Below are 25,281 nucleotides of genomic sequence, written 5' to 3' on the forward strand. Positions count from 1 at the left end.
ATCCCTGTGCGCAGAGGGACACTTAGCCAGGCGCTTGCTTCTTCCCTGGCGTTTGGGCCGGCCCGGGTGGAGAACTGGTTGAGATCGAACCCTCCAAAAGAGACCGGAGGGAGGTACTTCAGCCTCTTCCTCTGCCCGGCGGCTGCTGCCTGTGCCGGGGCGAGGAGCTCAGCGTCTTTTAGCCGGGCATCCGCTGAGCGTTGTGGCTAATTACAGCCTGGGAAGAAGTCCAGGGCAATGGACTGACTTCATCAGGGCACATCTCCCTCCAAACGCTGCTGCTGCCTCCAGCCCCAGCCCCCCCGGAGGATTTTGGGGGGGGAGAAGACAGCGTTAAGAGGGTTTTCTTTGTGGCTCGTTTGGGGGTTTGGTTTGGTTTGGCTTTTTTCTTGCCTGCTGGAGAATCCGTTTGAATGCCTGTGGTGGTTGCCTCCTCTTTGAGTGCCCATGGCGGTGGCAGAGCTTGTGGCGGCGGGAGGGGGATGATGAGGAGGGCAAACTGGGATCCTCCCCCCCACACACACCCCCCCAAGCAGTTCTTATCGGGGCACAGCTTTTTGCCAGCTTCTTTCCTGGCCGCGGCCGTGGGGGGTGGGGTGGGGAAAGCTCCTTGAGATGCGGTTTTGCTTCTGTACGGCTCAGAAGGGCAGGGAGCTGCCGGCCTTGGCTGCACGACAAGCAAAGGAAACATTTGAGGGCAGTGGAGGGAGGGAGCTGAGGCTGGCAGGGGCCGGAGCGGCTTGGCGAGGCGGGGGGGTGGTGCTTAGGATGTCCCCAGCCGAGGGGACAGATCGAGCCCTGCAAAGGGCAGCCGGGGATGCTACACCCTGCGATCCTTCATCACTAGTCACCGGCAGCCAGCCTCCGCCCCCTGAAGGGCTAATTGTTCCTAATTAACATAATTATCATATTTTTTTTTAATCGTTATTAATCAAACCCCTGGAACGTCTCTGCCACAGCGGCGCCGTGGCGGGAGCCGGGGGGGGAGGAGGAGGAGGAGAGTTTGCTGAGCGAGGCTGAAGGCTGTGTGTTGTCCGTCCTGAGGGGAGGATGAGGTTGATGGCGGTGACGCTCTTTGCTCCACCTCAGGCCAGGGGCAGGACACGGTCGTCACCGGGAGCGGGGCAGACGCCTCCCGCCGGGAGCCGCCGCTGCTGCTGCCGGCGCTGCTTCAGCGTAAAATCCTCGGCGTGAGCTGGCAGGACGCTGCCAACCCCCGCGGGCTCTGCCTGGCTCTCCAGGTGAGGAGCACTCAGCTGGGCCGCAGCTTCGGGTAGGGAGGGTGTTGGTTTGGTTGGTGTTTTCCTGTGGGGCATGAAGGACGCCCCACGCCTCGCTCCCCCATCCCCCTGCCCCACGCCTCGCTCCCCCATCCCCCTGCCCCACACCTCCCTCCCCCGTCCCTCGGTGGGAGCTGACAGGTCCCCTGGCATCACCACAGCCGGTTTCCTCCTCAAGCCTGGCACCACAGGCTTTAAGAAGAGCTGCTGCCCGGATTGGAAGGGAAGGAGAACCTCTGGGAAGTCAGAAGGCCTTAAAAGAAGGGGAAACAATTTCCAAGGAACAGCCTGGAATAACAGGCGATTTTTCTGGGGCATTCCAGGGTCACGTAGGCAGCAAAGATCAAGGCAGAACGGTGATAAGAAAATGCAGTGCCAGGAGGTGGTGTGGGATGGAGGAGGAGGAGGAGGAGAAGGAAGGAGGCCACTTGGGCCGGGCCGGTGGTGTGGGGCCACTGCGTGCCGCTGGTGCTGCCATCAGTTCACGCTGGGCTTCAGGCAAATCATTCAAATTCCTCCCCCCCTCCCCGCGCTTTGAAAAGAAGGAAAACATCTCCTTATCTCCCGGCAGCCTTGATGGGCTCCCTCCGGCGAGCATCCTCCCCGGAGCTCTCCAGCGAGAGAGAGGAGCGGCACAGCCGCGGCTCCTCCGGGAGGGCGCTGCCTCCCCAATTAACCCTCGGAAATGCTTGGCGTGTGCCACAGCGTTCTACCCCTCTGCCCGGGGTGAGGCAGCTTCCCCTGGCAGCGCCAGCCCGTGGCTTGGTGCCAGGGGCCCTGAGATAAGATAGGAGAAAAAGGGACTTCTGAGCAGGGCAGGGGAGAGTGGCAGCTTGCCCAGAACCATCCATGCCGGGCTGCTTTCTTAAACTGGGGTTAAAAACCAACAAACCCACCCCAGCAGTCCCTTCCCCCTTCCCCCTTCCCCCTTCCCCCTTCCCCCTTCCCCCTTCCCCCTTCCCCCTTCCCCTTCCCCCTTCCCCCTTCCCCCTTCCCCCTTCCCCCTTCCCCCTTCCCCCTTCCCCCTTCCCCCTTCCCCCTTCCCCCTTCCCCCTTCCCCCTTCCCCCTTCCCCCTTCCCCTCGACAAGGAGTAATGGGCACAAACTGGGGGCACAAAAAGTTCCATCCAAACATGAGGAGAAACTCTTTGCTTTGAGGGTGGCAGAGCACTGGGGCAGGCTGCGCAGGCTGGTGGTGGAGTCACTTCAAAACTCACCTGGGTGCCATCCTGTACAACCCGCTCTGGCAGGGAGGTTGGAACTGGATGATCTTTAAGGTCTCTTCTCATCCAAACCACTCTATGAATCTCCAGAGGTCCCTTCCAGCTCCTGCCAGGGTGGCCTTCTCTGTTCCATGCCATGGGGCATGGCACTGCCCGAGCTGTGGCTCACAGCTTTACTTCCCACCCTGCCTGCAAGCAGAGGGCCTTTCCTTTTTAGACCCCAGAGAGACAAACTGAAGCTGCTGAGTGCTAACTGCATGCCCAGGCTGAGGGAAGGAGTTGCTTATGGGGGGACAACTGAAAGCCACACAGTAAGTTCCTGACCAGCAGCTTCCCAAGGCTGAAATCCCTCAGGAAGGGTTCTCCGAGGTCCCACTGTCCTGCCCTCTGCTGGCTCTTCCTGGCCAGCCTGGTGAAATGCCATCTTGCTGGCACTGTGCCCACCACATCTATGAATACACCTGCATGGGGTGGGGGTTGGGTTGGGAGGGACCTCAAAGCTCAGCCAGCTCCAACCCCCTGCCATGGGCAGGGACACCTCACACCAGACCAGGTGGCTCAAGGCTTTGAACACCTCCAGCCAGGGGGCAGCCCCAGCCTCCCTGGGCAGCCTGTGCCAGGCTCTCCCCAGCCTCCCTGCCAACAATTCCTTCCTCATCTCCACTCTCAATCTGCCCTCTCCCAGCCCTTGTCCAAAGTCCCTCCCCAGCTCTCCTGGAGCCCCTTCAGGCACTGGGAGGTTGCTCTGAAGTCTCCCTGGAGCCTTCTCTTCTCCAGGCTGCACAGCCCCGACTCTCCCAGCCTGTCCCCATAGGGGACAGCCCTCTGTGCATCTTGGTGGCCTCCTCTGGCTCCTCTCCAGCAGTCTGATGTCCACGACAGAAATCAGAACAGAGGAGGTTCCACATAACTATAAGGACAAACTTCTCCCCTTTGAGGGTGGCAGAGCTCTAGAGCAGGCTGCCCAGAGTTGAGGGCTCTCCTTCTCTGGAGGCATTCCAAATCTGCCTGGACGTGTGCCTGGGTGCCCTGCCTCTGGGTGCCCCACTCTGGCTGCCCCTGCTCTAGCAGGGCAAGGAATGGGGGTTGGACTGGATGACCTTCAGAGGTTCCCTTGGCTCTGTGGTTCCATGGGTTGCTGATCTCATATCCTGCTTCTTCCCCACAGCCACAGGCCCTGCAGGAGACAGCAGGTGAGCAGCAGCAGCAGGAGGAGAGCCACCCCCAGAGCCCAGTGCCAGCCACGGAGGCGCCAGCAGTGTGCCCCCCGGAGCTGGCAGCTGCCACCCCAACGCAGGCAGCCTCCGCCATGAACCTGGAGAAAGCAGGTATGGGGGGATGGGAAGCCAGGGTGCAGGGAGGGATGCTATGGGCTGGCTGCCCCAGTACCTGCAGGGGGGACCTCTCCTCTTTTGGGGTGCACACAGACAGGTGGCTGCAGCCCACGGGGCTGGGGGTAGCAAGCCCTGGGAGCAATCAAGCAGCAGGCAGCTGTTGGGTGGCAGCAGGCAAGCCATGAATTATTTAAGCAGGTGAGCACCAGCAAAGCCACCTCTCTGGCCTCCCTCTGCAGGGAAACCTAGGCCTTGTGCTGCCATTCCATGGTTCCATGATTGGCACTGGCCCAGGCTGCCCAGGGAGGTGGTGGAAGCCTCCTGCTCAGCCCTGGAGGTGTTTGCAGCCAGGCTGGAGGTGGCTGTGAGCAACCTGCTGTGGGGTGAGGTGTCCCTGCCCATGGCAGAGGGTTGGAGCTGGCCTGAGCCTTGAGATCCCTTCCCACCCTGCCAGCTCTGGGATTCTCTGATTCCATGAGTCCCTGGATTCCATGAGTCCATGAAGTGCTTGCTGCAGGAGTGGCTGTGCTGAGCAGGTGGAACCCTTTGGTTTCCCATCCCTCCCCATCAGGACTGTGCTGGGCAGGGTGCATCCCTGAGCAGCTCCTGCTGGGAAGAGGCAGGGATGCAGGAGGGGGTGGGGGGGTCTGTGTGGCAGTGGCAGAGCTGGGGCAGGGGTTGCCTTTCCCAAGGGGCCTCCTGGAGAGCAGGCAGGGGATCAGTGTGCTGCACCTGCCCTGCGCAGCTCCTGCCAGCAGCGCCTCTGCCCGGGGCAGAGGTAACGCAGGTCTGGCCGGCAGCTCCTCTCCCAGGGCTCCTCCTGAAGGAGGAAGGTGCTGGAGCCAGGAGAGGAGTGTGGTACCCACGTGGGGTCACCCCTGCCCTGCAGTCTGCCCTGCAGGTGGTGTGGCTGCAGGAGCCTTAGGTGCCAGGCTGGGGCTGGTGGGTGCAGACAGGCAGGCTCCACGCAGGAGCCCTGTGGCTCCTCTAACCTTGGGCCTCACCCCTGCAGGCTCCCCAGGGGCTGAGAGCTGCTTTTCTTGGTAACTCGAGGAGTTTGGGGTTTAAAGGGGACATGGAATCATAGAATGCATTGGGTTGGAAGGGACTCTCAAAGGTCATCTTGTCCAACCCCTCTGCAGCTAGGAGGAACGTCTCTGACTAGAGCAGGTTGTTCAAGGGCCCCATCAAGTCTGACCTTGAAGGGCTGCAGGGATGGAGCCTCCACCACCTCCCTGGGCAGCCTGTGCCTCACCACCCTCATGGGGAAGAACCTCTTCCTAATGTCCAACCTAACTCTGTCCTGCTGCAGCTCCAAACCATTGCCCCTGGGGCTATCCCTACAGCCCCTTCTCAGCAGTCCCTCCCCAGCCTGCCTGCAGCTGCCCTGCAGATCTTCAGCTGCAGCTCTCAGCTCTGCCTGCAGCCTTCTCTCCTGCAGGCTGCACAGCCCCAACTCTCCTAGCCTGTCCTCGCAGGAGAGGTTCCCCAGCCCTCTGATCACCTTTGTGGCCCCTGCCTGAGCTGGGCCAGGCTTTAGGCATGGAAAGAGAAAGCTGTGTCCCCACCAGCACCCTCCCAGGGTGTCCTGCCCGAGGCAGGAAGCCAAACGCCGGCGAGCACTGCTGCAGACCTTTGCCACTCTCCTGACTCCTTAACTCCTTTTAAAGGCAGAAAGTCTGACTCCCAGGCCAAAACACCCCCAAAGTCCCATCCCTTTCCTATTCAGGACAGGCAGGCAGCATCTGCCTGGGAGCAGCAAAGCCATTCCCAGCATCACCTCCTGCTTGCACCACCTCAGGCTGGGCAGGGCTGGGCGCTGGGCAGCCAGGATCCGGCTTTGCCCTCCGCCGCCTCCGTGCCTCATCCCCACGTTGGCAGTGAGTCAGGGCCAGCTCATTTCTTCTCAGGAAAAGTCATTCAGGGTTTCAGCTGGAAGGGCTCTGATGTTAGGGCCAGCTTGAGTGCTGTCAGCACTCGGTGGCTCTATTAAAGCAGGCAGAAGCGCCGTGGTTAGAAAGCAAATCACGGCAGGGCAGCTCCAAAGCCCAACGCCACGAGGATTGGGCAATCCAGGGGCCTCTCAGGGTACCCAGTGTCACTTTAATTTGGCTTCCATCATCTTTCTGGGCAGTGATGCACTCTTTAATAAGATGATCACACAGCAGCTTCCAGCAGCACCTGCTCATTCAAGGGGAAAAAACCAGAAAGCCAAAGGATGCTGGGGGTGAGTCAGAGCAGCGTGGCCGAGGTGGTTGTTATCTGAGTGAGGCGGCAGCAGCTTGCAGAGGGCTTGGAGTGATAGGGTGAGAGGGAAGGCATTGAAGCTTGAGGTGGGGGGCAGATTTGGATTGGAGCTCAGGAAGAAGTTCTTTCCAGTGAGGGTGCTGAGACAGCAGTTCTGGAGCCCCCAGTGTAAGAACGAAGGATGTGGAAGTGTTGCAGCAGGTCCAGAGACTTTAGAGCAGCCCTCCAGTGCCTGAGGGAGGCTACAAGAGAGCTGGGAAGGGACTGGGGACAAGGGCTGGGAGTGCCAGGACGAGAGACAATGGCTTGGAGCTGGGAGAGGGGAGACTGAGACTGGAGAGGAGGAAGAAATGGTTGGCAGTGAGGCTGGGGAGAGCCTGGCACAGGTTGCCCAGGGAGGCTGTGGCTGCCCCCTGCCTGGAGGTGTTCCAGGCCAGGCTGGATGAGGCCCTGAGCAGCCTGTGCTGGTGGAAGGTGTCCCAGCCCATGGCAGGGGGCTTGGGGCTGGGTGATCTCGAGGGTCCCTTCCAACCCAAGCCATTCTATGAATCTCTGGCTCTCAGTGTGTGGTGGGGCTGGGTCCCCATGCCGAGGGCAGGAACTCGGTGTTAGGGTCTAGGATGCTCTGCTGGGATCAGCTTCCTGCCCCCCACAGGGTCTCCCCCAGCCAGCTCCCCACCATTAGCCTGGCAGGCTGTGGCCAGCACCATGGCATTCGAGATGCACCCCCTGGCATGTCACAGCTCTCCAGGGACCTTTGCAAGTCCCACTTCCCACTCTCCCATCCTCCAGCCCAGCCCCTGGGGGCTCCTCCCCGCGGCTGGCATCCCGGTCCCCAGCGAGGCAGCCGGGTGCTGACCGGCTCCACCTTTGCTCCTGCTGCAGGAGGGAGGCTGTGTGGTGGCAAACGTGCCAGCTTGCCAGCAGTCAGGCCCTTCCCAGTGATCCAGAAGGTGGTGGCCTCCATGGCACATCTGCAGGAGGAGAAGCTGCGGCTGCAGGAGGAGCTGCTGGGGCTGCAGGAGAAGCTGGCTGCCAGGGAGAACGAGGAGCTCTCCCGCTCCCTCCAGCTGCAAAGCCAGGTAAGATGAGGGAAGAGGGGGCACAAAGGGGGTCCCCTGGGGGCTCCAGCTTCAGGCTGTGGCTTGGCCAGAGTGCTGTGGCCTGCAGTTGGTCAGAAACGTTCTTGGAAGGTGCTAAGGACCTCCATCAGAGAGCATCTTCTCCAGTGGGGTGCATGGGGATGATCAGTGCAGGGGAGGACACAAAGATGCTGCCAGGGCTGGAGCAGCTCTGCTGGGAGCACCGGCTGAGGGAGCTGCAGCCTGCAGAGGACAAGGCTCCAGGGGGACCTCAGAGCTGCTGCCAGGACCTGAAGGGATCCTGCAGGAAGGCTGCAGAGAGACTTTTGCTGAGGGGATCTGGAGCCAGGCCAGGGGGGGAATGGTTTGAAGCTGAGGCAGAGCAGGGTCCCAGTGGAGCTGAGGAAGAAGTTCTTCAAGAGGAGGGTGGTGAGACTCTGGAGGAGGCTGCCCAAGGAGGTCATAGCTGCCCTCTCCCTGGAGGTGTTCAAGGCCAGGCTGGATGAGACCTTGAGCAGCCTGGGCTGGTGGAAGGTGTCCCTGCCCATGGCAGGGGGTTGAAACCAGCTGATCTCTGATGTCCCTTCCAACCCATTCTATGACTCAGGAATTCTATGAGCTGGGAGCCAAATGCTGCTGAGCACCAGCACCATCCCAGCTGGCTTCCTCTGCACCATCCTTGAGATCCTCTATAGAATCACAGAGCTGCCAGGGCTGGAAGGGAGCTCAGGGCTCAGCCAGCTCCAACCCCCCTGCCATGGGCAGAGACACCTCACCCCACAGCAGGTTGCTCACAGCCACCTCCAGCCTGGCTGCAAACAGCTCCAGGGCTGAGCAGGAGGCTTCCACCACCTCCCTGGGCAGCCTGGGCCAGGCTCTCACCACCCTTCTGGGGAGGAACTTCTTCCTCACAGCCAATCTCAAGCTCCCCACTTCTAGTTCTGCTTCATCCCCCCCCAGTCCTATCCCTCCCTGACACTCTCAGAAGAGCTGTTCCCTCCCTGCTGGTGACACCACACCACCACCACCGGGGACATTGTGGCTCCTTGGCCACGATGCAGCCAGGAGGGCTCTCAGCTCCGGGGCTGGAGCCATCCTCCCGGCACAGGGCTGCCGTGGCAGGCTTAGCTCGTTAGACCAACCCAGCAGATCCCTTTCGAGGAGTCAGGAGGTGGAAAAGGAAGGGGAAGGCCTAAAGCTGCCCACTGGATGGGGGAGAGCCCTCTGAGCTGCGGAGCAGAACCACCCCCTCCCCAGAAACCATCCCCGCAGCCGCATCCTCCCGGGCGCGCGGGACCCGAGTCCCTCCCAGGGGAGATGGAGGCTCTCAGCTGCTTCGTGGAAGGGATTTGCATGTGGGAAGCTGTTGTGGAAGCTGCTGCTCGCAGTCAGGTTCTGCTTGTTCCACGGGTGTCAAAAAGGCGGAGGCAATTGTCCTGCACTCGCTCCGCATGACACAAGCGTGAGCGCCGGCAGGATCCGGCCCCGCGCCGGCCGCCTGGGCTGCGAGCCCGCGGCTTGACCCACATTTCCCAGAGCCTGGGCATGGCTGGGCCGAGGCTCCAGCCAGAGCAGGCTGCCAAGGAGTCCCTGGCACCTCCAGACAGCAGGATGCAGCTGGAGAAGCCCGAGCAGGTAGGGGATGGCGGCGGGGCGGCGGCATGCCTGGGCAGCGGTGGGCAGCCGGGGTGGCAGCTCCTCCGTAACAAGCTGAGGCTTTGTCTCCTTGTAATAATCCCCTGAGGTGTCTCCCTGGCTCAGCTGGGGAACGGGACTGGGGTTTCCCCCACTGGAGTGTGAGGTGGGGTGAGCTGGGAGCACGCTGGGACCCCTGGCCGGGGCAGAGGGTCCAGGTGCCAGCGTGGAGCAGCAACCATAGAATCACAGAGTGGGTTGGGTCGGAAGGGACCTTCAAGAGCATCCAGGTCCAAACCCCTGCCATGGGCAGGGACCCTTCCCACCAGCCCAGGTTGCTCAGAGCCTCCTCCAGCCTGGCTTTTAACACCTCCAGGCAGGGGGCAGCCACAGCCTCCCTGGGCAACCTGTGCCAGGCTCTCCCCAGCCTCCCTGCCAACAATTCCTTCCTCCTCTCCACTCTCAAGCTGCCCTCTCCCAGCTCCAAGCCATTGCGTGTCACTCCCAGCCCTTGTCCCCAGTCCCTCCTCAGCTCTCCTGTAGCCCCCTTCAGGCTGCTCTGAGGTCTCCCTGGAGCCTTCTCTTCTCTCCCAGCTCGCAGCCCTCCGCAGCCGGAGCTGTCCCGCAGTACCCCCGGCCCTGCTGCCCTCCCTCCCTCCCGCCGCGCTGCCGGCTCCACAAGGGTGTGGCTTTAATAACTTATCATCATTAATTACAGCACCCTGGCAGCACAGCTGCAGTTGGCATTAATCAGCAGCTCCTAAATTATGGTCCACAGAAGCCTGGCTGCTTAGGGAATGCTGGCTCTTGGGATGGGGAATCCACTGACGCTGCATCCGGGAGGGAGGTTTGGTGGAGCAGGGAAAGCTGGAGCTGGCCTGGGAGCTGGGGGACAGTGTGGCCAGGCCTGGCTCTCTTCCAGGGGAAGGTTTGGAGAGGTGGTGGTGTGCACTCAACAGACATCAAGTTTTGGGCCTGGGACTGAGTAGGTAAACTCCATGGAATGGCCTGAATCACAGAATGGGACCCTCCAAGGGTCCCTGCAGGCAGCAGGGACGGCTCCAGCTGGAGCAGGCTGCCCAGGACCTCATCAGGTTTGACCTTGAGTGGCTGCAGGGATGGAGCCTCCACCACTACCCTGGGCAACCTGGGCCAGGCTCTGCCCAGCCTCTCTGTGCAGAACTTCCTCCTTATGTCCAGCCTAACTCTGCCTTGCTGCAGCTCCAAACCATTGCCCCTGGGCCTATCCCCACAGCCCCTTCTCAGCAGTCCCTGCCCAGCCTGCCTGCAGCTGCAGCTCTGAGCTCTCCCTGCAGCCTTCTCTGCTGCAGGCTGCACAGCCCCAACTCTCCCAGCCTGTCTTTGCAGGAGAGGTTCTCCAGCCCTCTGACCATCTTTGTGTCCCTCCTGTTGACACGCTCCAACGAGTCCACATCCTTCTCGTGTTGGGGTCCTCAGAGCTGAAATTGCACCAGGGGAGGCTTAGGCTGGAGAGGAGGCAAAATGTCTTTGGTGCCAGAGTGGTCAGGGCCTGGCAGAGGCTGCCCAGGGAGGTGGTGGAGTCCCCATGGCTGGAGGTGTCCCAGAGCCCTGTGGCCATGGCACTGGGGGCCAGGGTTTGGTGCCCAGGGTGGGGTGGGGTTGGTGTTGGACTGGGTGATCCTGGAGAGCTTTTCCAACCCACACAGTTCCATGATTCTACGGAGCACAGCCCAGGAGGCTGCTGCCGCCCCTGCCGCCCCTGCCGCCCCTGCCGCCCCACTGCCCCTGCCCCCCACTGCCTCTGCCCAGTGCTCTCCCTGCTGCTGCTCACTCGAAGAGCTGCCCAGAATTTTTTTGGGGGGGAGAGGGGAGCCCCACTGGTGCCTACCCCCCAAAACAGAGGAAGAAGTTATCACAGTATCACCAAGGTTGGAAGAGACCTCAAAGATCATCGAGTCCAACCTCTCGCCACAGACCTCACGACTAGACCGTGGCACCAAGTGCCACATCCGATCCCCTCTTGAACACCTCCAGGACCCTAAAGTCCTGGAGGTGAAGTCCTTTCCTGTGTAATGTGGTGTAGGTGATCCTACTCTGGCAGGGGGCTTGGTCCAGACGATCTTCTGAGGTCCCTCCCAGCCCCTGCAGTTCTGTGATTCTGTGAAATCCATCAGGTTTTGCAGCCTGGCCCTCAGGGGAGGGTTGCTTCCCATCCTCCCATGGGCTTCTTGAAGAGCTCCTGCTCCTTCTTTCTCCCCCAAATAAGACTCCTAGAAGTCAAAAATGAGGGCAGGCAAAGCAGCCTGCCGTGGTGTGAGGTGTCCCTGCCCGTGGAGCTGGCTGAGCCTTGAGCTCCCTTCCAGCCCTGACAATCCTGGTGATAAAGCTGTGTTGCAAGAGCAGGGTGAGCTGCCTCTGGCCCTTTAGAAGCACTCAGGGGTAGGCTGAGGTTTTTCCCCTTCTCCAGAGATGCTGCTTCGTGTTTGGTTTGGGGTTGTGTGTGTGTGTGTGTGTGTGTCTTCACTAATAATGGTTTCTGCTCAACGTGGACAAATTACAGCTGTGGCTGAAGGAGGTCAGAGCGAGGCTTTCATTAGGGCTTTAATCAGCTCCTGTGAATCAGGTCCTCTAGAGCCAGGCTGCAAAATGAAGGGCATGACAAAAGCCTGAGCCAGCCTGGAGGTTGCTTGGTTGGCCCTGCAGGGTCTCCTCCAACAGCTGCTAAGGTGCTGCCTGCTCTTTGCCCAGGTGGAGGCTCTGAAGGCGAAGCTGCTGGAGCAGGCGCAGGAGATCAGCAGGCTGCGCTGCGAGCTGGTGAGCTGCCGCCAGGCTTGGCCTCAGCCAGCCTTGCCCTGAGGGGGCACCAGACCTCTGGGCCCTGAGGAAGGGTGGGGAGGGCGTGCAAAGGTTGAAAAACAAAACCAGAACCTCCCCATGGTCATAGTTTGGCCCCTGAGATGCTGAGGGGTGTGGGATTTTCTGCCCCACCCCAGTGTGGCCGCGGGGCACAGCTGGCAAAGTCTCCCTGGCACCATCAGCCTCAGGGAGGGGAGAAGCAAAAGCTGGGGCTCCCCTTGGGACAGCAGAGTTGGGGGAGCCCTCAACATGACAGCCTGGGAGGCTCCTCTGAGAGCAGCAGACTGGGGGCTCCCTGAGTGGGGCAGGTCAGAGGCTCCCCTGGGTGCAGGAGACTGGGAGGGGGCTTGGTACAATGGGCTGGGGGCTCCCAGGGGTGCAGCTCCATGGGGGCAGTAACTGGGGGTCCCTGGGCAAGGTCAGCTGGAGGCTCCTCTGGCAGAGCAGGTGGGGGCTCCATGGGGGCAGAACTGGGGGTCCCTGAGCAAGGTCAGCTGGAGGCTCCTCTGGCAGAGCAGGTGGGGGCTCCCTGGCACTGGCTGCGTGCCCTCCCGCCGGCAGGCTGGCACGGAGGCGGAGAAGCACCGGGCGCTGCTGGCAGCCGAGAACGAGCGCCTGCGGCAGGAGATGAAGACCTGCGAGGGGGAGCTGCTGGAGCTGCGGCGGCGGCAACAGGCGCCGTGCCAGGACTGTGCCCACCTCCAGGTGAGTCGCCGGCGGCGCCGCCAGCGGGGCTGCCCTGCTGCCAGGCGGCCGCGGGTGGCATAGCCTTGACCGTGGTGTTCTGGGGGGGGCGCCGGGGCGGGGGGCGTCCAGGAGAACGCCGAGCTGCAGGAGCGGCTGTGCCAGCTGCAGCGGGAGGCGGAGGAGACCCGGGGCAAGCTGGCAGAGCTGGAGCTGGAGGTGCAGCAGAAGACCAACCGCTTGGCAGAGGTGGAGCTGCGCCTGAAGGACTCCCTGGCTGAGAGGGCTGAGGAGGAGGAGCGGCTCAGCCGGCGGCTGCGGGACAGCCAGGAGACCATCGCCAGCCTCAAGTCCCAGCCCCAGCAGGTCAAGGTGAGTGCCTCGGGGCTCTGCGCCTCTCCTGGCCGGGCAAGGGGAGCAGAGATGTGTTCCTGGCAGTACCCAGGGGGTGCCCTGCCGGTGCCACCCAACCCCTCTGCTCTGCGTGCGGCGAGCACAGCACCGGGACCTGGCACCTTGGATAAGGGCTGGGAGTGCCAGGACCAGGCACAATGGCTTGGAGCTGGGAGAGGGCAGATTGAGACTGGAGAGGAGGAAGAAATGGTTGGCAGTGAGGGAGGGGAGAGCCTGGCACAGGCTGCCCAGGGAGGCTGGGGCTGCCCCCTGCCTGGGGATGTTCAAAGCCTTGAGCCACCTGTGCTGGTGGGAGGTGTCCCTGCCCATGGCAGGGGGTTGGAGCTGGATGGTCTTTGAGGTCCCTCCCAACCCATCCCATTCTGTGAGTCGATGAAACCAGGGCCCTCAGGCCAGCCCCAGCCCCGTCCTGGGCCCTCAGGTGCTGTGCCCTCATCTCCTGATGCTCTCCTCCCCCCCCCAGTACATCATCAAGACGGTGGAGGTGGAGTCGGCCAAGGCGAAGCAAGCGCTGTGTGAGAGCCAGTCCCGCACCCAGTACCTGCAGGAGCAGGTGGGGATGCAGAGGCAGGTGCTGAAGGAGATGGAGCAGCAGCTGCAGAGCTCCCAGAAGACTGTGGCTCAGCTCCGGGCGCAGGTCTGGGGGCCAGGGGTGGGAAGCGGAGGCCACCGCGGGGCCCGGCCCCCTGCCCGCTGCTGCGGCGCGGCGCGGCCCGGGCTGGCCGCCGGCTCAGCGCCCCTCCCCCCCGCCCCCTGCAGATCGTGATGTACGAGGCCGAGCTGGAGCGAGCCCAGGGGGAGATGCTGGAGGAGATGCAGGCCATGGAGGAGGAGAAGAACCAGGCCATCGAGGAGGCCTTCGCCCGTGCCCAAGTGGAGATGAAGGCAGTGCACGAGAACCTGGCGGGTGAGGAGGGGGCTGCCTGGAGGGGGCACGGGGGGGTTGTGCCCCTCCCCTGGTAGGCTGATACAGCAGCTGCGATCACAGAAGCATCACACAACCAACCAGCCAGGCTGGAAGAGACCTCAGAGCTCACCAAGTCCAACCTAGCACCCAGCACCTCCTGACCTCTCAGCCGTGGCTCCAAATGCCACATCCAATTGCCCCTTGAACCCCTCCAGGGGTGGGGACTCCACCACCTCCCTGAGCAGCACACCCCCAGGGCCAATCTCTCTTGCTGGGAAGATCTTTCTCCTCACCTCCAGCCCAAATCTCCCCTGGCACAGCTTGAGACTGTGTCCTCTTGTTCTGGTGCTGCTTGCCTGGGAGAAGAGCCCAAACCCCACCTGGCTCCAACCTCCCTTCAGGGAGTTGGAGAGAGCAAGAAGGTCTCCCCTGAGCCTCCTCTTCTCCAGGCTAAGCAACCCCAGCTCCCTCAGCCTCTCCTCACAGGGCTGTGCCCCAGACCCCTCCCCAGCCTTGCTGCCCTTCTCTGGACACCTTCCAGCAGCTCCAAGTCCTTCTTAAATTCAGGAGCTGTCCTCCATACACTCTAAGAACCTTCCAGACTGCCTCCTCTCTGCTGTGTTAAGATCCCAGCAGACACCTGGCAGGTTAGAGTCCCCCACAAGAGCAAGGGCTGGGGACCTCCAGACAGCATCCAGCTGCCTATAGAATAAGTCATTGACCTATCCTCCAGGTTAGGTGCCCTGGTTGGGTTGGCTGGATGGTGCTGGGTGATAGGTTGGGCTTGATGACCTCAAGGGTGCCATGGTTGGGTTGGTTGGAGGTGCTGGGTGATAGGTTGGGCTTGATGACCTCAAAGGTGCCATGGTTGGGTTGGTTGGAGGTGCTGGGTGATAGGTTGGTCCTGATGACCTCAAGGATGCCACGGTTGGGATGGTTGGAGGTGCTGGGTGATAGGTTGGGCTTGATGACCTCAAAGGTGCCATGGTTGGGTTGGTTGGAGGTGCTGGGTGGTAGGTTGGTCCTGATGACCTCCAAGGTGCCATGGTTGGGTTGGTTGGAGGTGCTGGGTGCTAGGTTGGTCCTGATGGCCTCCAAGGTGCCATGGTTGGGTTGGTTGGAGGTGCTGGATGATAGGTTGGTCCTGATGACCTCCAAGGTGCCATGGTTGGGTTGGTTGGAGGTGCTGGGTGATAGGTTGGGCTTGATGGCCTCCAAGGTGCCATGGTTGGGTTGGTTGGAGGTGCTGGGTGGTAGGTTGGAGTTGATGACCTCAAAGGTGCCATGGTTGGGTTGGTTGGAGGTGCTGGGTGCTAGGTTGGTCCTGATGGCCTCCAAGGTGCCATGGTTGGGTTGGTTGGAGGTGCTGGGTGGTAGGTTGGGCTTGATGACCTCAAGGATGCCATGGTTGAGATGGTTGGAGGTGCTGGGTGATAGGTTGGGCTTGATGACCTCAAAGGTGCCATGGTTGGGTTGGTTGGAGGTGCTGGGTGGTAGGTTGGTCCTGATGACCTCCAAGGTGCCATGGTTGGGTTGGTTGGAGGTGCTGGGTGGTAGGTTGGTCCTGATGACCTCCAAGGTCTTCTCCAGCCTGGTTAAGTCTGTGGTTCCTGTTCCCCCCCCGGTGCCTGCAGGGGTCAGGACCAACCTGCTGACGCTGCAGCCGGCCCTGCGCACCCTCACCCACGACTACAACAGCCTCAAGCGGCAGGTCCGAGACTTCCCCCTGCTGCTGCAGGAGGCCCTGAGGAGTGCCAGGGCCGAGGTGAGGACCCCCCAGGACCACCCCCACCCTGCAGAGCTGGGGGATGCTAAGGGGTTGGGTCACTGAGCCAGTGATGAGCTGCTCGGCTGAGAGGGGATCTGAGCCACAGCTGGAGGTGTCTGAGGGGTAGGCGTCAGGAGGAAGGCGCCAGGCTCCCTTTGGGTGGTGCCCAGTGACAGCACAAGGGCCAATGGGCCCAGACTGGCACCCAGGAGGTTCCTCCTCACCGTGAGGAGAAACTTCATTTGGTGTGGGGCTGCTGGAGGCCTGGAGCAGGCTGCCCAGAGGGGCTGTGGAGCCTCCCCTCTCCGGAGGGAGGCCTCCCACCCCGGGGCACATTCCTGCGTGCCCTGCCCTGGGCGATTCTGCTCGGGAAGGGAGGTTTGAAGTGGGTGACCTCCAGAGCCTGCACCCCAACTTCACCACGAACCTGTGACCCCCCTCCCTTCCCTTGCCCCTCCCCAGATCAGCCAGGCCATCGAGGAGGTGCACAGCACCAACCGGGAGCTGCTGCGCAAGTACCGGCGCGAGCTGCAGCTGCGCAAGAAGTGCCACAACGAGCTGGTGCGGCTGAAAGGTGCCCCGGGGGGGGTGGCAGCTCCCACCACGGGGGTGGCAGCTCCCACCAGGGGACAGCAGGGCCCTGGGTGGGGGGAGGGGGGGAGCAGGAGACACAGTGGAGCATCATCACCCCTCTGCACCCCCACACCGTGCCTTGGATGCTCCATGTCCACAGAAGATGGTCGAGCTGCCATGGCTTGTGTGGGCCACGGCCCCAGAGCATGGTTGGCTTGGTGCTGGTGGTGCTTCATGTCCCCAGAGCATGGTTGGCACTGGAGATGCTCCACGTCCCCATACCATGGTTGGCTTGGTGCTGGAGGGGCTCCACGTCCCCAGAGCATGGTTGGCTTGGTGCTGGTGGTGCTTCATGTCCCCATACCATGGTTGGCTTGGTGCTGGAGGTGCTTCATGTCCCCAGAGCATGGTTGGCACTGGAGATGCTCCACGTACCATGGTTGGCTTGGTGCTGGAGGGGCTCCATGTCCCCAGAGCATGGTTGGCTTGGTGCTGGTGGTGCTTCATGTCCCCATACCATGGTTGGCTTGGTGCTGGAGGTGCTTCATGTCCCCAGACCATGGTTGGCTTGGTGCTGGTGGGGCTCCATGTCCCCAGACCATGGTTGGCTTGGTGCTGGAGGTGCTCCACGTCCCCAGACCATGGTTGGCTTGGTGCTGGAGGTGCTCCATGTCCCCAGAGCATGGTTGGCTTGGTGCTGGAGGTGCTCCACGTCCCCAGAGCATGGTTGGCTTGGTGCTGGAGGTGCTCCATGTCCCCAGAGCATGGTTGGCTTGGTGCTGGAGGTGCTCCATGTCCCCAGACCATGGTTGGCTTGGTGCTGGAGGTGCTCCACGTCCCCAGAGCATGGTTGGCTTGGTGCTGGAGGTGCTCCACGTCCCCAGAGCATGGTTGGCTTGGTGCTGGAGGTGCTCCACGTCCCCAAACCATGGTTGGTTTGGTGCTGGAGGTGCTCCACGTCCCCAGACCATGGTTGGCTTGGTGCTGGAGGTGCTCCATGTCCCCAGAGCATGGTTGGCTTGGTGCTGGAGGGGCTCCACGTCCCCACACCTTGGTTGGCTTGGTGCTGGAGGTGCTCCACGTCCCCAGACCATGGTTGACTTGGTGCTGGAGGTGCTCCATGTCCCCAGACCATGGTTGGCTTGGTACTGGAGGTGCTCCACATCCCCTGGGCTGGCAGTGGGGCTCTTCCCTTCAGCCACTCCGGTGTTTGGCGGTGCCCTGGGGTGGCAGGGGGTGGCAGTGGGGCTGGCCCCGGGGCTGGCCCCATCTCTGCATCCCCTGCCCCCCAGGCAACATCCGAGTGTTCGGGAGGGTCCGGCCCATCACCAAGGAGGACGGCGAGGGCCCCGAGGCTGCCAGCGCCGTCACCTTCGACGCCGACGATGACTCCGTCCTGCACCTCCTGCACAGGGGCAAGCAGGTGTCCTTCGAGCTGGATAAGGTCTTCCCCCCTCAGGCATCCCAGGAGGAGGTGTGTGGGGTGGGGGTGTGCTGCTGCATGCTCGTGGAACCTGAACTGGCAGGGCTTGGAAGGGACCTCAAGGCTCAGCCAGCTCCAAGCCCCTGCCACGGGCAGGGACACCTCACCCCCACGGCAGGTTGCTCACAGCCACCTCCAGCCTGGCTGCAAACACCTCCAGGGCTGAGCAGGAGGCTTCCAGCACCTCCCTGGGCAGCCTGGGCCAGGCTCTGCTTGGCTCTCTGGGCTGCAAGTGCTCCCTGCTGGCTGCTGCTGAGCTTCTCTGCCCCCAGCACCCCCAAGACCTTTGCTCCAGGGCTGCTCTCCAGCCAGTCCCTGCCCAGCCTCTAGCAGTGCCTGGGATTGCCCCAGTGGGGTCATGCTGCCAGCCACCTTCCCCTGACTCCCCCTTGTCCTATTCCCCCCCAAGGTGTTTCAGGAGGTTCAGGCCCTGGTCACCTCCTGCATCGATGGCTACAACGTCTGCATCTTTGCCTATGGACAGACAGGGGCAGGAAAAACCTACACCATGGAGGTGAACTTGCCTGATGTGTTGCTTCCCCTCTTCCTTCCCACCTCCTGGTGCCCTTCCCCCGCCCCAGGATGGTGGCCACCCCGGACCCAGTCTGTGCCAGCCGCTGCTGCCAAGGGGCTGCTGCAGCCCTCTGGGTCCTGCTGCTGCTTAGGGGGAAAGAACAAACCACGAAGGAGGGGGAGAAAAAAACGATGCCAGAGGGTGTTGGTTTGTTTCTGTTTCTCCCTTCCCTTCCCCCAAACCGTCAGGGGACGGCAGCCAACCCTGGGATCAACCAGAGGGCCCTGCAGCTGCTCTTCTCCGAGGTGCGGAGCAAGGCGGCCGACTGGGACTACGCCATCAGCGTCAGCGCCGCCGAGATCTACAACGAGTCCCTCAGGTGGGGGCAGGGGGAGGTGGGCAGCAGCTTGCCAAGGGCCGATTGGAGCTGCTGGGGAGCTGCCCTGGATGGCTACCACCCCTCCCTGCTCTCCTCCCTCTCCTCACCAGCCCTGCTGGCCGCCAGGGCTGTAAGGGGCTGGGTTCAGCCAGGCGCGGAGGATTTGGGTGGGAGCTGCTGGTGGGTTTGGGGTTTCTTTGGTGCATGCCACTTGTAGAGGGGTTGGGGTTGGAAGGAGACCTCCCAGATCATGCAGGCCAAGCAGCAGCCCCACCCCACCCTGGGCACCAAACCCTGGCCCCCAGTGCCATGGCCACAGGGCTCTGCAACCCCTCCAGCCATGGGGACTCCACCACCTCCCTGGGCAGCCTCTGCCAGGCCCTGACCCCTCTGGCACCAAAGACATTTTGCCTCCTCTCCAACCTCAGCCTCCCCTGGCACACCTCCAGGCCAGTTCCTCTCCTTCTGTCCCCTGAGCCTGGGGAGCAGAGCCCAGCCCCAACCTCCCTGCAGCCTCCTCCCAGGGAGCTGCAGAGAGCAAGGAGGTCTCCCTCAGCCTCCTCTGCTCCAGGCTGAACCCCCCCAAGCTCCCTCAGCTGCTCCTCCCCAGCCCTCTTCTCCAGACCCTTCCCCAGCTTAGTTGCCCTTCCCTGGCCCTGCTCCAGCCCTCAATGTCCTTCCTGCAGTGAGGGCCCCAAAGCTGAGCCCAGGATTCAAGGTGCAGCCTCCCTCACCGGTGCCCAGCACAGGAGCACAATTGCTTCCCTGGTCCTGCTGGGCACACAAAGCTCTCTCCCTCCAGCTCCATTAGTTAGAGAGGCTCCCAGCCCCAGCTGTGCTCTTGGGTTCATAGAATCATGGAATGGGTTGGCTTGGAAGGGACCTTACAGATCATCCAGTTCCAACCCCCCTGCCATGCCCAGGGACCCCTCCCCCCAGCCCAGCCTGCTCCAGGCCTCATCCAGCCTGGGCCTCAGCACCTCCAGGCAGGGGGCAGCCACAGCCTCCCTGGGCAGCCTGGGACAGGCTCTCCCCAGCCTCCCTGCCAACAATTCCTTCCTCCTCTCCACTCTCACTCTGCCCTCTCCCAGCTCCAAGCTGCTGCTCCTCCAGCCCTGATGCAGCCTCAGGGCCATCCCCACCCCACCTCCCCCCTGCCCCCTCCATTAGATATAGAAATTCCCAGCTGGAAACCTGAGAAATCTTTTCCTCCCCTCCCCCTGCCCAGCCCTGTGGCTGGTGGGGGACCAGGAATGGCAGCCCAAGAGCAGGGCCTGGGCTGGGGGGGGGGGAAGCAGGCAGAGCCAAGGCTCAATAATGAATGGGGGAAGTGGCAAAGAGGATAATGAACAGCAAATAGCATAAAGAATCCAGAGGGTAAACGGTGAAGAGGAGGAGGAGGAGGTGCAGCACCCCCAGGAGCAGAGGGCTGCCCTTGGCAGCCTTGGCACACAGCCCTCTGCCACGCTGGGGGGAGGGGGGGGATGTGCTGTGGCCAGAGGGGAGCTGGCACCTCTCTCCCACCCCAGGGGCAAGGGTGGGGATGGTGCTGAGCAGCCCCTTTTGTGCAGGGACCTGCTGGGGAAGGAGCCCCAGGAGAAGCTGGAGATCAAGCTGTGCCCCGACGGCAGCGGGCAGCTCTACGTGCCGGGGCTGACCGAGCTCAGGGTGCAGAGCGTGGAGGACATCAACAAGGTGTGAGGAGGGGGCACGGGGGGGGGCCCTGGAGGTGTGGTGGATGTGGGCAGGGGGAGGGGGTGGCGCTCTGGTGCCTGCCTCCCCCCCCCTCAGGTTTTGGGAGCGTTTCTGAAGCACGGGGGAGCAAGAGAGGCCAAAAGGGTCCCTGGGAGAGTCCCTGTCCCGTGCGGCAAGACGGGGGGCAGGGGGGGCTCGGGGGGCGGCATCAAACCAGCAGTGTGGGGGCCCGAGGGCTCCCCCCAAGGCTTGGGGGGGTGCTGGCTGCCACCACAGGGTCCTGCCTGCCACCCTCTGCCACCCAGCGGCCACCACCAAGCACCTTGTGTGGGACTGCTGCCTGCGCTCCAGCCCTGGGGGTGGGGAGGGAGGGAGGCGATCCTGCGGGGCTGGGGGTGTCGTGATGGCTCTGGGGCAGGCTGCTGGGCTCAGCCCCCACCCGGGGGTGATCCTGGGGGGCTGGGGGTGTCGCGGTGGCTCTGGGTGCCCTCCTCTCCCCTCTCCCCTCTCTGTGTCCCACTCTCCTCTGTGTCGTGGTGGCTCTGGGGCAGGCTGCTGGGCTCAGCATCCCCCCGGGGATGATCCTGGGGGGCTGGGGGTGTCGTGGTGGCTCTGGGTGCCCCCCTCTCCCCTCTCCCCTCTCTGTGTCCCACTCTCCTCTGTGTCGTGGTGGCTCTGGGGCAGGCTGCTTGGCTCAGCACCCCCCTGTCCTCCCCCCAAGGTGTTCGAATTTGGCCACCTCAACCGGGCGACGGAGTGCACCAACCTGAACGAGCACAGCTCCCGCTCCCACGCCCTCCTCATCGTCACGGTCCGTGGGCTGGACCGCAGCACCGGGCTGCGCACCACAGGTAGGTCCCATCCGGCCAGCTCCCCTCCCCCCCCAGCCCCCCATCGCTCCCCTCCCCCCCGCTCCCGGGGCCGCCCGGGGCTGGGGCACTGATGCCAAGCGTTCGCTGGGGTTTGCCCGGGGGGGGTCGGCGGGGTCTGTCTCTGTGTGCCCCCAGGGAAGCTGAACCTGGTGGACCTGGCGGGGTCGGAGCGGGTCGGGCGGTCGGGCGCGGAGGGCAGCCGGCTCCGGGAGGCGCAGCACATCAACAGGTCGCTGTCGGCGCTGGGCGATGTCATCTACGCCCTGCGCTCCCGCCAGGGCCACGTCCCCTTCCGCAACTCCAAGCTCACCTACCTGCTGCAGGACTCCCTCAGCGGCGACAGCAAGACCCTCATGATGGTGCAGGTAGGGGCCGGGCAAGGCGGCGCCCCCTCCCCTGTGCCCACCCCCCACCCCCCCTTGGCGTCCTTCCCCGCAGCCACTCCGCGGCGTGGCCTCCCGGGTGGCTCTGGGGCTCACCCTCCCCCAGGGGCCGGCAGGAGGGATGCTGGAGGCAGGAGAGAGGGGCTGAGGAGTGGAGGTGCAGCTCTAGGCTGCAGCCATGGTGCTGAAGGCAGCTCTGTCCCCCCACACACACCTCCTTCTGGTGTCCCCCCCACACCTCCTTCTGGTGTCCCCCCCCCACACACTTCCTTCTGTGTCCCCCCCACACACACCTCCTTCTGTGTCCCCCCCACACACACCTCCTTCTGGTGTCCCCCCCACACCTCTTTCTGTGTCCCCCCCACACACACCTCCTTGGTGTGTCCCCCCCCCCCACCTCCTTCTGTGTCCCCCCACACACACCTCCTTCTGTGTCCCCCCTCCTTCTGTGTCCCCCCTCCTTCTGTGTGTCCCCCCTTCTTGTGTCCCCCCTCTTTCTGTGTCTCCCCTCTTTCTGTGTCTCCCCTCTTTCTGTGTGTCCCCCCTCTTTCTGTGTGTCCCCCCTCTTTCTGTGTCATCCCCTCCTCCTTCTGTGTCCCCCCCTCCTCTCTCTGCCCTCCCCCTCTGTTTCCCCCCCCCCCTCTGTGTCCCCCAAACAAGGACCAAAGGCTGTGAGGTGAACTCAGACCTCCACAGTACCCTCCCCAGGGGTGCTCAAGGCCAGGCTGGGCTCAGCCTCAAGCAACCTGGGTTGGGTGGAAGGTGTCCTTGGGGGGGTTGGAGCCTTAGGGTCCCCTCCAGCCTCAACCCTTCTGAGCTCCTGCTCTGCCCCACGGGCACAGTGTCCCTGGCCTGTTGGCTTCTCCCTGTGCCCCTCTCTGGCCAAAAGGGTTTGAGGCTTTGGCAGCTCCTCCATCCCTGTGACCCCCTCCCCCTCCCCTTCCTTGGCCCCCTCAGCAGGTGCTGGAGCCCTTGCCACCAGCTGCAGCTTTTCCCCAGCTGTCCCTTGTGCTGGGGGAGTTGGTGACAAGGGGTCCTGGTTGGGGCAGCCCCTGGCCTGGGGGGGCTGGGGCCACCCCGAGCTGGGGGTTAATAATAGCAGCCGGTTGCCCAGCAGCAGTGTGGTTGCTGGGGCCGGGGGGGGGGCTGAGGGAGAGGGGGGAGGTGCAGGCAGCTGGGGGGGTGACTGCCTGCCTGCTGCTGCCTTGCCCACAGGTGTCCCCTGCCGAGAAGAACAGCAGTGAGACTCTCTGCTCCCTCAAGTTCGCCGAGAGGGTTCGCTCTGTGGAGCTGGGTCCTGGCTCCAGGAAAGCTGAGCTGACCTCCTGGCCCAGCCAGGAGCACCTGGAGGTAACCAAAGGGGCTGCCCCTGCCCCTGCTCCTGCCCCTGCCCCTGCTCCTGCCCCTGCTCCTGCCCCTGTCCCTGTTCCTGCTCCTGCTCTTCCTGCCCCTGCTCCTCCTCCTGCTCCTGCTCCTGCTCCTGCTGCCCTTCCTCTTCTCCCTCAACCCAGGGAGCTCTCCCCCTCTGTGTGGCCCCCAGGGTTGTTTGCTGTTGGGTATCCCCCCTGGAGCCACCCCTGCTGAGCAGCTGAGGGTTGGGGCTTGGGCTCTGCTCCCCAGGCTCAGGGGACAGAAGGAGAGGACCTGGCCTGGAGCTGTGCCAGGGGAGGCTGAGGTTGGAGAGGAGGAACAATTCCTGTGGTGCCAGAGAGGGGTCAGGGCCTGGCAGAGGCTGCCCAGGGAGGTGGTGGAGTCCCCATGCCTGGAGGGGCTGCAGAGCCCTGTGGCCATGGCCCTGGGGGCCAGGGCTTGGTGCCCATGGAGGGGGTTGGGTTGGTGCTGGCCTGGATGCTCTCAGAGAGCTTTCCCCAACCCCCACAGTTCAGTGGTTCTGTACCCCCAGAGCACAGCAGAGACCATTCCCCCAGCAGGCACAAGCTGCCCTCTAGGGTCATTCAGGGGCTGACCCTGGGGCTGGGCCACATCTCTCCCCCCAGGGTGACTCTGCAGGGGCCTCAGCCCCCTCCAGCCGGGGCCACGCAGCCCCCAGCCCGGGGCAGCTCTCCAGCCGCTCCGCCTCCATCCGCAGGAAGCTCCAGACCTCAGGTGGGTACTGGGGCACCCTGGCCTGGGCACTGCCCCCCACCTGCCCAGCTGGGCTCCCTCCCTGCTGCCAGCCAGCCTGGGGGAGCTGGCTGTGTGGCCATCAGCTCATTAACTAATGAGCTAATTAGCCCCGGGGGTCAACGCTGGGTTAGTGCGAAGCCACTGGGGGCGCACAGGGGCGGGGGCAGCGATGCCAGGGGGCGGGGGCAGCGATGCCAGGGGGCAGTGGCCCAGGGCTGAAGCTCTCTCCCCTTTGATTTCAGCCTGAAGTAGGGGCAGCCGTGGCTGCAGGGTGAGTGCCCATAGCTGGGGGCCGGTGGAGGGCTCTGCTTGGGCCAGGGCAGGGGTGCCAGGCGCTGGTGCCGCTCGCAGGGGATGCTCTTGGGGCTGCTTGTGGTGCCAGCCCTTTGCTGCAGTGCCACCTGCTGGGGGCTGGGGCGCTGAGGGTCGTGCCCTGCCTCTGCCCTCTGTGTGACTCCCGTGTGTCTCTCCCCTCCCCCCCTCCACTCCACCCCCAGGCAAGCTGAGGCCAGTCCCCGTGTGAGCAGTGCCAGCCCCTGGCACTAAACCTGCTGCAGGACCCAGAGAAGCAGCTGCTGGAAGACACAAAGAGCTTTTGGTGCCATTCCCACACCCCCCAGGACCTGTGCCCAGGGGGTGCCAGGCACCTCTCACCGGGAGCCAGCACACAGCCTCCAGGGCTCCAGCAGCCAGAGCAGCAGCTCGGGGGGGTTGGGCAAGGAGCTGTCCCCCTCCCCCCGGCTCCCTCAGCTCTGTGACTTTGTTTTCACTGAACAGAGAGTTTGGAGCCAGAGCAGGGAAGCTGCTGGGTGCTCCCTCCACGGAGAGGAGCAGTGGAGGTTGTCTGTTTGAAGCTGAGGAGCCAGAGCCAGCTGAGCCCCTGGACACTGCTCCCAGCTTGGGACCTGCCTGGCTGCAGCAGAGCAGCTCAGAGCCAGCTGAGCCCCTGGACACTGCTCCCAGCTTGGGACCTGCCTGGCTGCAGCAGAGCAGCTCAGAGCCAGCTGAGCCCCTGGACACTGCTCCCAGCTTGGGACCTGCCTGGCTGCAGCAGAGCAGCTCAGAGCCAGCTGAGCCCCTGGACACTGCTCCCAGCTTGGGACCTGCCTGGCTGCAGCAGAGCAGCTCAGAGCCAGCTGAGCCCCTGGACACTGCTCCCAGCTTGGGACCTGCCTGGCTGCAGCAGAGCTCAGAGCCACCTGAGCCCTTGGACACTGCTCCCAGCTTGGGACCTGCCTGGCTGCAGCAGAGCAGCTCAGAGCCACCTGAGCCCCTGGACACTGCTCCCAGCTTGGGACCTGCCTGGCTGCAGCAGAGCTCAGAGCCAGCTGAGCCCCTGGACACTGCTCCCAGCTTGGGACCTGCCTGGCTGCAGCAGAACAGCTCAGAGCCAGCTGAGCCCCTGGACACTGCTCCCAGCCTGGGACCTGCCTGGCTGCAGCAGAGCTCAGAGCCAGCTGAGCCCCTGGACACTGCTCCCAGCTTGGGACCTGCCTGGCTGCAGCAGAGCTCAGAGCCAGCTGAACCCCTGGACACTGCTCCCAGCTTGGGACCTGCCTGGCTGCAGCAGAGCTCAGAGCCAGCTGAACCCCTGGACACTGCTCCCAGCTTGGGACCTGCCTGGCTGCAGCAGAGCTCAGAGCCAGCTGAGCCCCTGGACACTGCTCCCAGCTTGGGACCTGCCTGGCTGCAGCAGAGCAGCTCAGAGCCAGCTGAGCCCCTGGACACTGCTCCCAGCTTGGGACCTGCCTGGCTGCAGCAGAACAGCTCAGAGCCAGCTGAGCCCCTGGACACTGCTCCCAGCTTGGGACCTGCCTGGCTGCAGCAGAGCAGCTCAGAGCCA

General features: G+C 63.4%; 1 protein-coding gene across 2 annotated transcripts; it reads left to right on the plus strand.

Moving 5' to 3' along the window:
* The first annotated feature begins 3,746 nt into the window (after positions 1-3,746).
* KIFC3 (kinesin family member C3) lies at positions 3,747-24,279 on the plus strand. Of its 2 annotated transcripts, XM_054169846.1 has the most exons (18): positions 3,747-3,831; positions 6,970-7,166; positions 11,532-11,597; positions 12,201-12,344; positions 12,495-12,695; positions 13,201-13,374; positions 13,497-13,644; positions 15,279-15,409; positions 15,875-15,986; positions 17,278-17,459; positions 17,878-17,982; positions 18,231-18,361; positions 19,933-20,056; positions 20,778-20,907; positions 21,064-21,293; positions 22,527-22,661; positions 23,309-23,417; positions 23,936-24,279. In XM_054169846.1, the coding sequence occupies exons 1-18, from the start codon at positions 3,813-3,815 to the stop codon at positions 23,959-23,961; spliced, it is 2,364 nt and encodes a 787-aa protein (XP_054025821.1). In that variant the 5' UTR covers positions 3,747-3,812; the 3' UTR covers positions 23,962-24,279. The 2 variants fall into 2 exon arrangements, with proteins under 2 accessions (XP_054025821.1, XP_054025822.1); XM_054169847.1 differs by lacking the exons at positions 3,747-3,831; positions 6,970-7,166 and adding an exon at positions 8,536-8,801 and having other exon boundaries at positions 12,456-12,695.
* The last annotated feature ends 1,002 nt before the right edge of the window (positions 24,280-25,281 follow it).

Source organism: Dryobates pubescens, chromosome 19 (assembly GCF_014839835.1).
Source record: "Dryobates pubescens isolate bDryPub1 chromosome 19, bDryPub1.pri, whole genome shotgun sequence".
Taxonomy (NCBI): Eukaryota; Metazoa; Chordata; class Aves; order Piciformes; family Picidae; genus Dryobates; species Dryobates pubescens.